The sequence below is a fragment of the Leuciscus leuciscus genome (assembly GCF_965113295.1).
Source record: "Leuciscus leuciscus genome assembly, chromosome: 2".
NCBI classification, from domain to species: domain Eukaryota; kingdom Metazoa; phylum Chordata; class Actinopteri; order Cypriniformes; family Leuciscidae; genus Leuciscus; species Leuciscus leuciscus.
The window spans coordinates 21,391,372-21,403,436 of NC_138726.1; the positions used below are offsets into that span (position 1 = coordinate 21,391,372).

General features: G+C 37.9%; 1 protein-coding gene across 4 annotated transcripts in view; it reads left to right on the forward strand.

Annotated features, from left to right (window-relative positions):
- Nucleotides 1-8,139, forward strand: part of LOC309485333 (B-cell scaffold protein with ankyrin repeats-like) — a 111,334-nt gene extending 103,195 nt beyond the window's left edge. For all 4 annotated transcript variants that reach the window (XM_082152158.1, XM_082152157.1, XM_082152160.1 and 1 more), the window contains exons 10-16: nucleotides 2,770-2,832; nucleotides 3,015-3,196; nucleotides 6,527-6,590; nucleotides 6,917-6,946; nucleotides 7,347-7,426; nucleotides 7,545-7,579; nucleotides 7,752-8,139. In XM_082152158.1, coding sequence (XP_082008284.1) covers nucleotides 2,770-2,832; nucleotides 3,015-3,196; nucleotides 6,527-6,590; nucleotides 6,917-6,946; nucleotides 7,347-7,426; nucleotides 7,545-7,577 — 452 coding nt within the window. In that variant the 3' untranslated portion in view covers nucleotides 7,578-7,579; nucleotides 7,752-8,139. The remainder of the gene's footprint in view (nucleotides 1-2,769; nucleotides 2,833-3,014; nucleotides 3,197-6,526; nucleotides 6,591-6,916; nucleotides 6,947-7,346; nucleotides 7,427-7,544; nucleotides 7,580-7,751) is intronic.
- Nucleotides 8,140-12,065: the final 3,926 nt, after the last annotated feature.

Consider the following 12,065-nt stretch of genomic DNA (forward strand, 5'->3'; position numbering starts at 1 on the left):
TAATCCTTTAATAGACTGGGAGAAAAGAGACCTTAATATGGACCGTTCATCACAGGCAGCATTCTAAAATGTTCAATTTCAGTTTCATTAATAATTAATTTAGATGAAGGTGCCAAGTGACTTGTATTGTTAGAGCTTTATAAATAATTTACACAGTTCTTGAGCTGTATTCATAAAGCATAAAAGAAGCAGTACTCTTCCTAGATCACAATCATTTTAGTTATGACCGAAAGATCTCATGAACAACAGTATTCAACCCTTTTAGACATTCCTTGCAAATTCAGAGAATAATTCCAGATATAACTTTTGTCTTATTTTTGTGAAACAATAAAACACGCAATTCCTGCATCACCTTTGACCAGCACTCACAGAGGAACAATTGCTTAGCAACTAAAAGTTACAACACATCAAGTGTCCATAGCCATGTCTCTAGCTAATTGCCACTGTTTCTTTGGAGGCATACAGCATTTTTAATAGCCTTATATTTGTCACTATTCTCATATTTAACACTAGAGTCTGAGCAGCAAAGCCTAGTGTTTGTGAGTATGAGCCAGTTTTTTTCAGGACCACTATCATCAAATACGATTGACAGTTAGCATACAGTTTGGATTGGCGGTATGGTTCTGTTCTGGGAAAGAACTCCCTGCGGATCCATGCAGCCTATCATGGATAAGAGCAGTGCAAGCAGCAATAACACCCCTTTGGATAAACAGAACAGAACCAACGTGAATGTGTTGCAGATATCATTAATTAATTGTATTGTACAACATAAGAGAATGTTAGTCTGATTCAGGGGGAATCAGAATGCCAAATCCTGACTGACGAGAGGAGGAGCTGGGGATGGAGGAGGGAATTGGTACCTGAGAAATATGATAGCTGTTGATAATACTGAAGGAGCTTATATGAATACAGTGATAGGCGTCGTATTCCTATAGGTAGGCATGGATCAGCTGAGAGTCAGCTGATGCGAGCTTGACTAACTTGACCTGCTAGAACTGATGCTATGCTTGATATATGTGTCCTTTGAACGACACTGTAAGGCAAAGCAACAAGATATATTTACAACACTATCAGAAGCTATTTTGCATGAAACAGATGGTAACTAGCTAGTGTTGCTATGGCCGCCTTGTAATATAGCCTCATATTTTAATGCAGAGATTAAAACATATGCACTGCAATGACTCACATTCAGAAAACTCTCTCTCTCTCTCTCTCTCTCTCTCTCTCTCTCTCTCTCTCTCTCTCTCTCTCTCTCTCTCTCTCTCTCTCTCTATCTGTCTGTCTGTCTGCCTGTTTATCTATCTATATGTCTATCTTTCTTTCTGTCTGTCTGTAGTAGTGTCCCTATCTGCTCGTCTGTCTGTATTTTTTCAGATTTTAAAATCTCGGTTGTAGAAGTTCAGTACTGAAGACATTATTATTATTTATTTATTTATTTTTATTGACAATCAAAATCTTGGCTAAGGTTTCTTATTGGACTGAAATATGAGGAGAAGGAAAAAAGAAGAATGGTGGACAAAAAGAAGGCCAAAGATATGTGCTATTTTTTCAGGATAGTTCTTATCAGCTTCTCTCTGAAATCCCCTCCTTCTGATATACAAACTCATTTTGTATATATTTCTGTATTATATACAGACATCACAACAGGCTTACATCAAATTCATATGATCTGGGCATTTGTATTTATATCATGGAGGGAGTCTTCATAGTTCATTTTAAACACTGATTGCCACTAATCACTGACGTTTAGTGAAAGTTTTAGAAAGAATTTAAAGTTTAAATGGCCTTGTATATATTTCACATACATCATCAGAGCACATTAAATATAGTGTGCAAAAAGCAAAGTAATAAAAAACTTGAGGCATGTTATTTTCCATGAACCATTTGTATTAAATTCGTTACATGAGTGGTTGAAACTGATGAAACCAAGTACATCATACATCATCACTCTCTTCACAGATTGTTGAACAAGTCTTTAGGGTGTAGTTTTAGCTACTGTTTTAGAGTCATATTTCCTTGTCATTATACTGTGTCTGTGTGGCAGTGCTGCGGTAAGCAAGATGAGTGTATGTACTGTATGCGTGTGTTGGGTTCAGAGGGGGTTGGGAAGAGTTTATCAGTCTCGTCCGTCATAAAACAATTCGGATCAGGTTCGATTTCCTGCGTTTTTCGCATCCGTAGCAAACATTTTGAATGGTGTTTTGACAATTCAAAACCACCGAATGACTAATACGAAAAAACGCATGCGAAAATTTCGGACTCAGTGTGCAAGGACCTTAAACGTGATTGACACAACGTGAGGTCGTATTTACTTTTTAATGTACGAAAATTTCGGACGAGAAGTTTTGCCAAAAAAACACACAAAAAAACAAACAAACACATTCTGTATGATTTATAATCTGCGTTCCTAATGGGGGTCAAAAAATGTCCATTTTGTAGGGTTTACTAGGGTTTATATTTCATTCAACTATTTCAATGAGGATTGTGAAACTGTTTCATATATATATATATATATATATATATATATATATATATATATAATTAAACATTTAATTATAATCCAATATTGACACACCTCATATCTTGAAACATTCATGCTGTTTGTTGTGGAACTGGGGGAGTTGAATGTTTTTTAATACATGCCTCCACCTTGTGGACTTTCCAGGATAATGCAGACTCATTCTCAGATGTGTTTGGTATACTGATGCAGTGTGGAAGCAATAACCACAACTATAATAGTGCTGTATTTATGTGATTTTTCTTTAACAGTATTCCAAAAGAAAAAGTCCCAAGGAGATGCTGAAACACTATACTCTCTTCCTACTAGACAGGGTAAGATTTGTTTGTCTGAAAATTGAATAGTTTTATGCAGTATACACTATGAAATGACATGAGATTTCATGTTTTGGATCTGCTGTAAGCATTTAATATTCCTACTGAGTTTAAATAATAACTAAATATTGATAAATCATATGTCCAACATTTTAACTACTTTGTGGTCTCCATTGTGACAGCGAGGCAGAGGGATAGCATCTCGTCCACTTATGACACCTTTGTGCCCAGTCAGCCGCCAGGACTGGATGAGCTGATCAAACTTCAGGAGGAGGTGAAGATGGGCACTCTAAGTATAGATGATGCTCTGGATCGATTCAATGACTGGCAAAGGCTTCAGAAGGGAATGGACAGTGTCCAACAGGTGAGGAAAGCAAATTTATTTCAAAAACATGTTTATGTGTATCTCTCTTTAAAATACCACAATCCTAGTTTGTGTATTATAATAGTATTTTAACATGTCACTTTAATCACATATTAAACCTTGCATTGTGTTTAATAGCATTCTGTGGTGGAAATTACATTGTAAACATGTTTGGAAATAAACATCAACAACTTTTTTTTATCATGAAACAAATCACGTTTTGCCAAAATTTTTATTATGTGTTTTTGTTGGGCAAAATGTCAGGCTCCACGAGTGTGGGACTGTTATAATTTATTAATAATAATAATAATAATTATTATAATATATATATATATATATATATATATATATATATATATATACAGTATGTGTGTGTGTGTGTGTGTGTGTGTGTGTGTGTGTGTGTGTGTGTGTGTGTGTGTGTACACACACACACAATCTGGCAAGGGTTATTCAGCCATTTCCAAACAATTTGAAGTCCATTATTTTAGAAGATTCACAAGTGGAAAACATTCAAGACAGTTGCCAATCTTCCCAGGAGTGTATGTCCCAGCAAATTCACCTCAAGGTCAGACCTTGCAAGGCTCAGAGAAATTGTAAAACCCCCAAGATCTACACCTCAGACTCTACAGGTCTCAGTTACCATGTTAATTGTTAAAGTTCATGGCAGTACAATTCGAAAAAGACGGGACAAGTATGACATGTTTGGAAGGGCTTCTTTTCTCTAAAAAGAACATGGCAGCACAGTTGCATCTGAACAAACCTCAATATTTCTGGAACAATGTCCTTTGGACAGACAAGACCAAAATGGAGATGTTTGGCCATAATGCACAGCGCCACGTTAGGCGAAAACTAAACACAGCATATCATATACATATACATGAGCCATTCATGAAGTGCCATAGTATTACACATTTCCTTTCAGTGTCCTCTTCTAGGCCTTTTTAACCAGCATAAACTGCGAGAAAGGAACGGAGATGAGTCTTAAAGTGTGCAGAAGCATCACAGATTTTTTCACCCAGGGTTTATCCTTGATAAGGTCTGATTATTAATAAAGCTCCACATTCCCCACAGCTTTGAGATTAGAAGAACCAACTTGTTTTCTCTTTGGATCTTTTAGTTGTAAAGGAATAGTTCATTTAAATATACAATTTCTGCAATCTTGAAATGTCACACATACACAATTATATATATATATATATATATATATATATATATATATATATATATATATATGTGTGTGTGTGTGTGTGTGTGTGTGTGTGTGTGTGTGTGTGTGTGTGTGTGTGTGTGTATATAGAAAAAGTTTCTTATAATTTTAATTATACCTTGATAACAAAAGAAAAATCTTTTAGTTTTAATACAAATCACTCCTAGGACATAAAAGTACCTGTAAGTGAAGAAACAGTCAATTTTATTGTAATTTTTCTTATTAAAGTTAAAACATAAGGCAAGAATGAAATAAAAATATTTCTACCTGACAGCAGTGGATCATGCAACATATTGTAGGTACAAATGTAATATACAAGGTGTAACGAGTGTGCATCGGCAGACTGATGAAGACAAAGACGAATAAAGTTCCAATACAAGGTTTAAAATAAGAATCCAAATAGGTGTAAATCCAAACAGGTAGCGGGAAACAAACACTTAACTGAAAAGAGACCGGACAAACTCAAAGGGAACACATAGGAACATATATGTGAACGATAACCAGGTGAACAGCTAAACCTAAATAATATTAGTAACCGTGGAAAGTAAAGAGCTGCGGAATCTAAAGAAAGGAGCACATGTGACAAATGAAAACAAACTAGAAGTCCATGAAAACTGAAATTAACTGAACATAACAGTGACACTATGGGCTATATCTTACACCTGGCGCAATGCAGCGTGTGTTTTTTTCAAAAGTGTTTTTTGCTAGTTTCAGTCCGACGCAGTTATCATTTTCACGTTGTTTAAATAGCAAATGCATTTGCACCCATTTGTGCGCCCATGGGCATTGTGCGCATTGTTGGCGCGCTGCTATTTTGAGGCAACAGAAATAGACTGGGCCATTGACCAATTGAAACCTGGTCTAAAGTAAATTAATGGTTAGTAATGTGCGCCTATAGGTGGGTCCACAACGGGCGTACACTCTGCTTATTAAACGCACAGCAGCACTCAAACATGCCAAATATTTAAAATAAAAGGATTACAATGTAAAAGATTATTATTGTGTACATAAAGATATGGTGGAATTCAGCTTGTTCCGTAGATGGTCTGCTTGCACACTTTTACCTCGCGCACAAGCAGTTCCGTTTGCGCTCTGGAGACGCGTTCGGTCTTTCCACTATCAAATTCCATCATATAAAAATCAAATCTGCCTTGGCGCCAGCGCAACTGGCATTTAAAGGCAATGGGAGATGAGACTCTGATTGGTTTAACGCACGTAAATCCCAAAACACACCCATTACTCATTATGAGAATAGGGACAACCCCTTTAGACCATGCGCCTGGCGTGTCAACCATTTTTCCCGTCGTTAAACTAGAAAAAGTGGATTCGGACACACCCTAAGTGAACTTGCCCCCTGCGCTTTAGACCATGTGCTTAGATCATTAAAATATAGGGCCCGAGGACTGTAAATGTACTGTATAAAAACCATGGGTAACACTTTATTTCGATAGTCTACTTTACTAACTATAAGTAACTTTGCAACTACATGTCAACTTATTCTACTAACCCTAACCCAACCAACAGTCTATTAATACTCTAATGAGAGTAAGTTGACATGTAGTTGCAAATTATTTATTTATTTGACATGTAGTTGCAAAGTTACTTATAGTTAGTAGAATGCCTTAAGTGGAATGTCGAAATAAAGTGCAATTATACTGTGTATAAAGGGACTGATACACAAATATTATTTATACTTATAGTTTATATATTATACTAGTATATACTAGTGTATAATTACTGTAGATGAGAGTTTTAGTTGTGCACACCTGAGTCATCTCCATCATTACTGCTGTAAGAGGTTATTTTTTACAAGTGCATCCCCTCAACCTGCACAGCAGACATACTTCAAAATTTGCACTTTACAGTACAATGTGTGCACTTACAGTGTACTTACCCAAGAAAGTAATGAGTAAAATAAGCAGATGGGTTAAGGTTAAGTTCAGGCTTAAATACCTAGTTATTGCGATTACTACAGTAACTACATACACTGTAAAAAATATATTTTACTATATATATATATATTATGCTCTATAAACTACCAACAAATACATGTTTGAATCATCTTGGTATGCTCCTAAAAAGTGCATATTAAAGCCTGTTCAACAAATTGTTTTCCACAGGAGAAAATACAGCAGTTGAGGGCAAGTATCATCAGCAACAGAGAGGATGATGAAAGTGTCTATGGTAGGTTTATTGCATCTGTTCAATAAATTTGAGATAAATCTCTCATACAAAGTCTGACACAAGGCCCTAGAAATTTATCTTTGATGCTTCCAAGAGTTTACAAAAAGGTGTTTTTATAAGGTGTTTTTATAAGTCTATCTGTCAATCTCAAAATAGAGCCAGAGCCAATCAGTTGGGAGAAAACATTTCATGGATCAGTGAGATATAATCCTTGCTGTAAAGATTACAGCGAGAATATGACAGAAAAAATAAAGTCACCGTGGGTGAGCAAGACGAAATGGAAATATATAGTATGTCAGTTAACAGGCCTCTTTTCTCTCCATCAGATAAAATCAGCATTATTCATCACACGCCAAGTAAGTGCCCTGTCATGAAAGCAAGAAAACTTTTTTTGTTGCTGTTACTTTATCTCTGTATCTGTCTCCTCCATATCTGTGGCAATGCGGCTTTTTTGTTTGTCTCAGGGGAACTGTTAGCGAGAAGAATGGTTTTTACACAAGGGTTTTAGTCTCTGTGTCTGGGAAAAATGGAAGTCTTTGAGAAGACGTAGTACCTTTTATATACTTCTGTAAGAGTGTCTTTGGGATTTATATGACTGTCAAAGTACCATCTAGAGCCAGCCACCCCTTACTAAGCTCTGTAAACTCATGATAAAAGTGTCTGATAGTTTATTGGAGGGCTGAGGTGGAGAAGTTTCCCTGTGGTGCTAAATGTATGTATGTATGTATGTATGTACTGTATGTGTATTCTGTGTAGCTGCATCTGCAAACGAGTGTCGAAGAGCGAGCCAGCAACTGGACACAGAGTTCTACAGCAAACCTCTTAAAGGACAGAATGTGAGTTTATGAGGGACATTTTGTACATGTACTGTTCCTCAAGAATTCTATAATACTTAGCCAGCAGATTGTTTTACCCAGTTAGTTGTCTTATATATTATCTATTCTTTTTTAATAGTCAAATTTCTTCAAGAAGGCAGACAAGCAGTAAAAGTAAGTAACAAACAAATAAATACAATTTATAAAAATAAATTAAAATTAAAATATGCACAGTGATTTTGTAAGTGTTATTGATTGAGCCAAAACATAACACACATGTAATGCAGTAAGTGCCACAATGTGTTGTCACCTTATTAATTCATTTAATAATTTTGTCTTATTTCAGTCATCCTGTTTGAGGATTTAATGCACTAGAAATGCTGCTCTGAAGAAATGCACTAAACAGGAACTGATACATTGTTGGTAATATTAGCACAATATCACAGCAATTTGTAACTATTTTACGTTTTAGCGAAGTGGTGGCTAATTTGTTTGAATTTGTACAATCCCAAATTTGTTATGGTTAGGGGTGGAACTTCATGCTTCCTTTTTTTATTTTTTATTTTTTTTAAATCATGTTTTCATATGAATCCCTTCATACACATTCATATGAAAGTGCAACCAAGTAAAATAGTTTTCCCATGAGATCAGGTTGGTTAGTATCCAGTTCGTCAGAGCAATAAAAAAATCAAATAGTCATACTTAGTCATATCCCACTATTCACTATTTTACTTTTTTTTATTTTTTTTATATATATTTTACTTAATGCTTCATAACATGAATTGTGATTGACTTCTGAAGACTTAAGTAGTTGTATTTTTTTTTTTATAAAGATATTTTTGTAGCCTTCACCACCACTGTTTACTCAATATTATTTGGACAATACATTTATCATTTCTTTAAAATGTTGTCAAATGTATTATTTATATCCAATAAAGAACATTCAACCTGAGATTCTACTATAATTTGATGAGGATGTCTTTTTAATGTTTTCTGTTTCATGGTTTTAATGATATTTTTAGTTACATTGCATGTTCTGGTCCTAAGGGGGTGCTGTGCTACTAAGCATGGCGATCGGATTTCTGGTTTACGCAGATTTCTCATGTTGTATTGACGGGCATTTTGATAGACAAAAACAAAGCCATTGCACATCCCATTGTCCCAGTGGACCTCTCAGTACCATACGGATCACTGATTGTAAGTAAGGACACAAACAAGCGTCTGGGAGAAAGCATCTACAGAAGTGAGGTCTTCCCACACGCCACTTCTGTGTCAGGGGACACGATCTAATGCGGATCTGCGATTCGAGGCAAAACCCCGGGAGCGGCTCTGCTAACCCGCTCTGCCTGCCAACCCTAGCAGCTGGACACATTTGCATTATCAATCATGCTCTTTGTGAATAATATGTATTAAAGCCTTGCTGCTCTGCAGTGCTTGGATGAGCCATTTCTGCCTCCAGAGATGATTCGGCTCCTGCAGCCTTGGTGGCATTTGTGCCGTGTGTTTGCCTGTCACCTGCTGCTCTGGGAAAGAGATGGGCTTTCTGATCCTGGGCTGATCCTCAAGCTTCGACATTCCTTCTTCAACTATGAGAGTGTTCAATCCAGTATAAAAGAAGCAGCACCAGCCTGAACAGGATAGGGAAGCACTCAGGCCCTCCATCTTGTATGACGTTCTGACATGTTAGATCTCATTCAGTTCACATGCAAGAGAAATATCAATCGGCAGCATCTAATCACAACTGTTAGTTGCCAAAATAAATATGATCATTTATATCGCTAGTCCTTGGCCCCTTATGGAAATTAACATCAGGAGCTCTCACTTTTCTCAAGCTGGAAGAGAAATGATAAACCCAACACAAAGGATTAAGTCTTCCCTGAAGTATAGAGCTTTATCAGGGGGAGTGAAGGGCAGGATTAGGATTCAAATGCACCAACAATACTCTCATAATACCACAAACTGATAGAGATCCAACCCAGCTGAGGCTCAAAGTCGACTGCAAAACCAATTGTAAACCCAGACCATACCTCTGCCATATATCAGCCATTTACTTTTTATAATTTATTTATTTCACTGGATTTTATTTTATTTGAACTAACCTTTCCACATTTCTGAGGTAAAAAAGCACTTGATTTTAGATATGTAAAATTATATTTCCCACAGTTTTTTTTTTTTTTTGCATAACAGATGCCCACGGGTCTACGAAAACACAATTGCACACAAAAATGCATTCTAGTCCCGGTCCCTGGGATTAATACCCAGAATTATACACAGCTGCTTCCCCTTTGCACCCTAATAAAAATCAGGCAATTTCACAGCCAGTGGCATTCTCTCATCCCATAATCCCCCTGCATGTGTACAGTACATGTGACCCTCCTCAACAAGGGCCAAGGTCGCTGTCAGGGTACCTCCGGTTGATAAGAAGAGCTTTGATTTGGGGTTCCTGTCTGGGAAGAACCAGGCCCTTAAATGGAGTCCACCACAGCAGGAGCCCCCCAGCCCCACAGCCCCCCAGCCCCCCAGCCCCCCATTCTGCCTTTATGCTCACCAGCACATCCATGAGCAGCCTGAAGCAATGCCGAAGTGTTTGACATTAACTGAAATGCATTGAAATGAGTCGCATGGAAATATATTTTCAGAGTTAAACCTGGCTTTAAATGAGCCACAAACCTTGCACTGATTCTCACAGTCACCACACAGCTCTTATTAGTGTAAATGGTACTCTTCATTAACATGTTGCTAATGGCTTGCCCTCTTAATGCTGAGTGTTTGTAATGCTAAGGACAATGCATGGAGTGATTGCCAATCAGCAAATACAAGAGCCAGGTGTCCTCTGAGAGTGTTAGTGCTGACTGCACCTCAACAGATGTTTAACAAAAGACTTTGCTGAAATACTGGCAGGAGAAAATCATCAAGCATGAGGCACTGACTCAACTTTTCACTTGTCATTTTAATGCAATGCGTATAACATATTTGATATTTACAAACTCCCACAATGGGCTTGTTATAACAGCTAAGTTGTTAAGTGCCTAGTCATTTGTTATGTAAAAGACCTCCAAATCACCTTTTTTAAAGTAAACTAGAGGTGCATAAGTCTTACACTTGGCAAAATAAAGACAGCATTAATCAAGCATAAAAGAGGAGAAATCAAATCGCTGTGGCTGAATGTGTTTATAGAGATACTGTAAAACCCGGATGTTCAAATACAGCTGGGCACAACTGTCTCTCCTCCTATAAAAATAATATCTGGCTAAAGAAGAAAAACAAGATAACCATCAATTTACATATTCTGGAGATAGAAGTAGTTCTGAACAGAATTCTGTTGTGATTTAATCCCTCATCCTTTCCCCTTGGTGTTCCAGCTGGGCTTTTAATCTCTGCCTGTGCTTCCTTTTGTAAACCTTTCGCAGGCACAGGAGAAGCAGGGACTATAATTCAGTAAGTCCCTCGCAAGCACTTTCTAAAATGTCATCCGCCCCCCAGCGGAACGTTTCAATCCTCCATCTCCTCTCGCCTTGGTTCTGGTGTTTTGGTGCCCCCTTCCAGAGCTACTCCGTTCCCCGAAGGGCAAAACAGCATCTGGTGCAAGGGCAAAGGTACACAGGACAGCACAGCCCCTGCCGACCCCTCGCCTGTCTGATCAGGGGCCAAAAGAGACCCCTGGAGTGTGGCTGTACCCTTGAGTCTGTGGCTGAAAGCCCCTGTGCTGGAGCTTTGGGTAGATTAGCAGCACTGTTCCCCAATGCAGGGCCTTTGTGCAGCAGCGCCCAGGCGAGGCCAAGCTGTCCGCGGCCACAGGGATGCAGTAATTCCGCCGCAGGTCAGCGGCTCTGCATTTTTAAGCAGCCCCTAAAAAGGTCACTTCCGCTGAGGCGAAGCGAGAAGACTATCTCTATGGAAGCCCGGTGACTTGCGTTCCCCACTAAAATCGCTCACAGATTGAATCAAAGGCCACGATGATAAACAGGGATGGCTAAAGGCTTTATCTTTTATTTGCGGTCCGCTTCTTCTAAGAGGGAGTTGAGTCTTTGAAGCTGATGGTTGTGTTTTTGCAAGGATGTTTTGACTGCTTGATGTCCTCATGAAGGGCTGTGGTATGTTGGGGGAGGGTTGATTTAGTATGTTTTCATAAGAGTTTTAGTGATTGAACAAATACTGTAAAGCATGAAAGGGCTGATTGCAGAACATTTTTATATTTAATAAATGCTTGGACCATTTCCAGACCTTGTGGATGCTGAAGTTCTGCATGCAATGAATGTAGACTGAAAGTTTACTTGGCTTTGTAATATTTATACACTTTCCAAGAGAGCTTACCCTAGCCAAATGTCAAGGTGCTCCAGACTAATCTTAAAGCTAGGGTGTGCAGTTTGGTTGAGGCTAGCAATAGCAAGCTAGTTTTGAAAGCAAAAGCTCACACCCTCTCAAATCACATGAGGGTGCACATCCAGAGCAGAGTCTGCAAAGTGTCACAAGAGGCGATGTTAAATTATCTCTTTGTCTAATTTTAATATATATTTAATATTTATACCACTTCTATTATTGATTTCTATCAGGATGTGAAAAGAGTTTCAACCAGAGCAGCCATCAAGTGTTAGACAGTATTCTAGGTTATTACGTGAGGACGTTTTTTGGCCAATAATTAGAATCTCTGTTTTTTTAA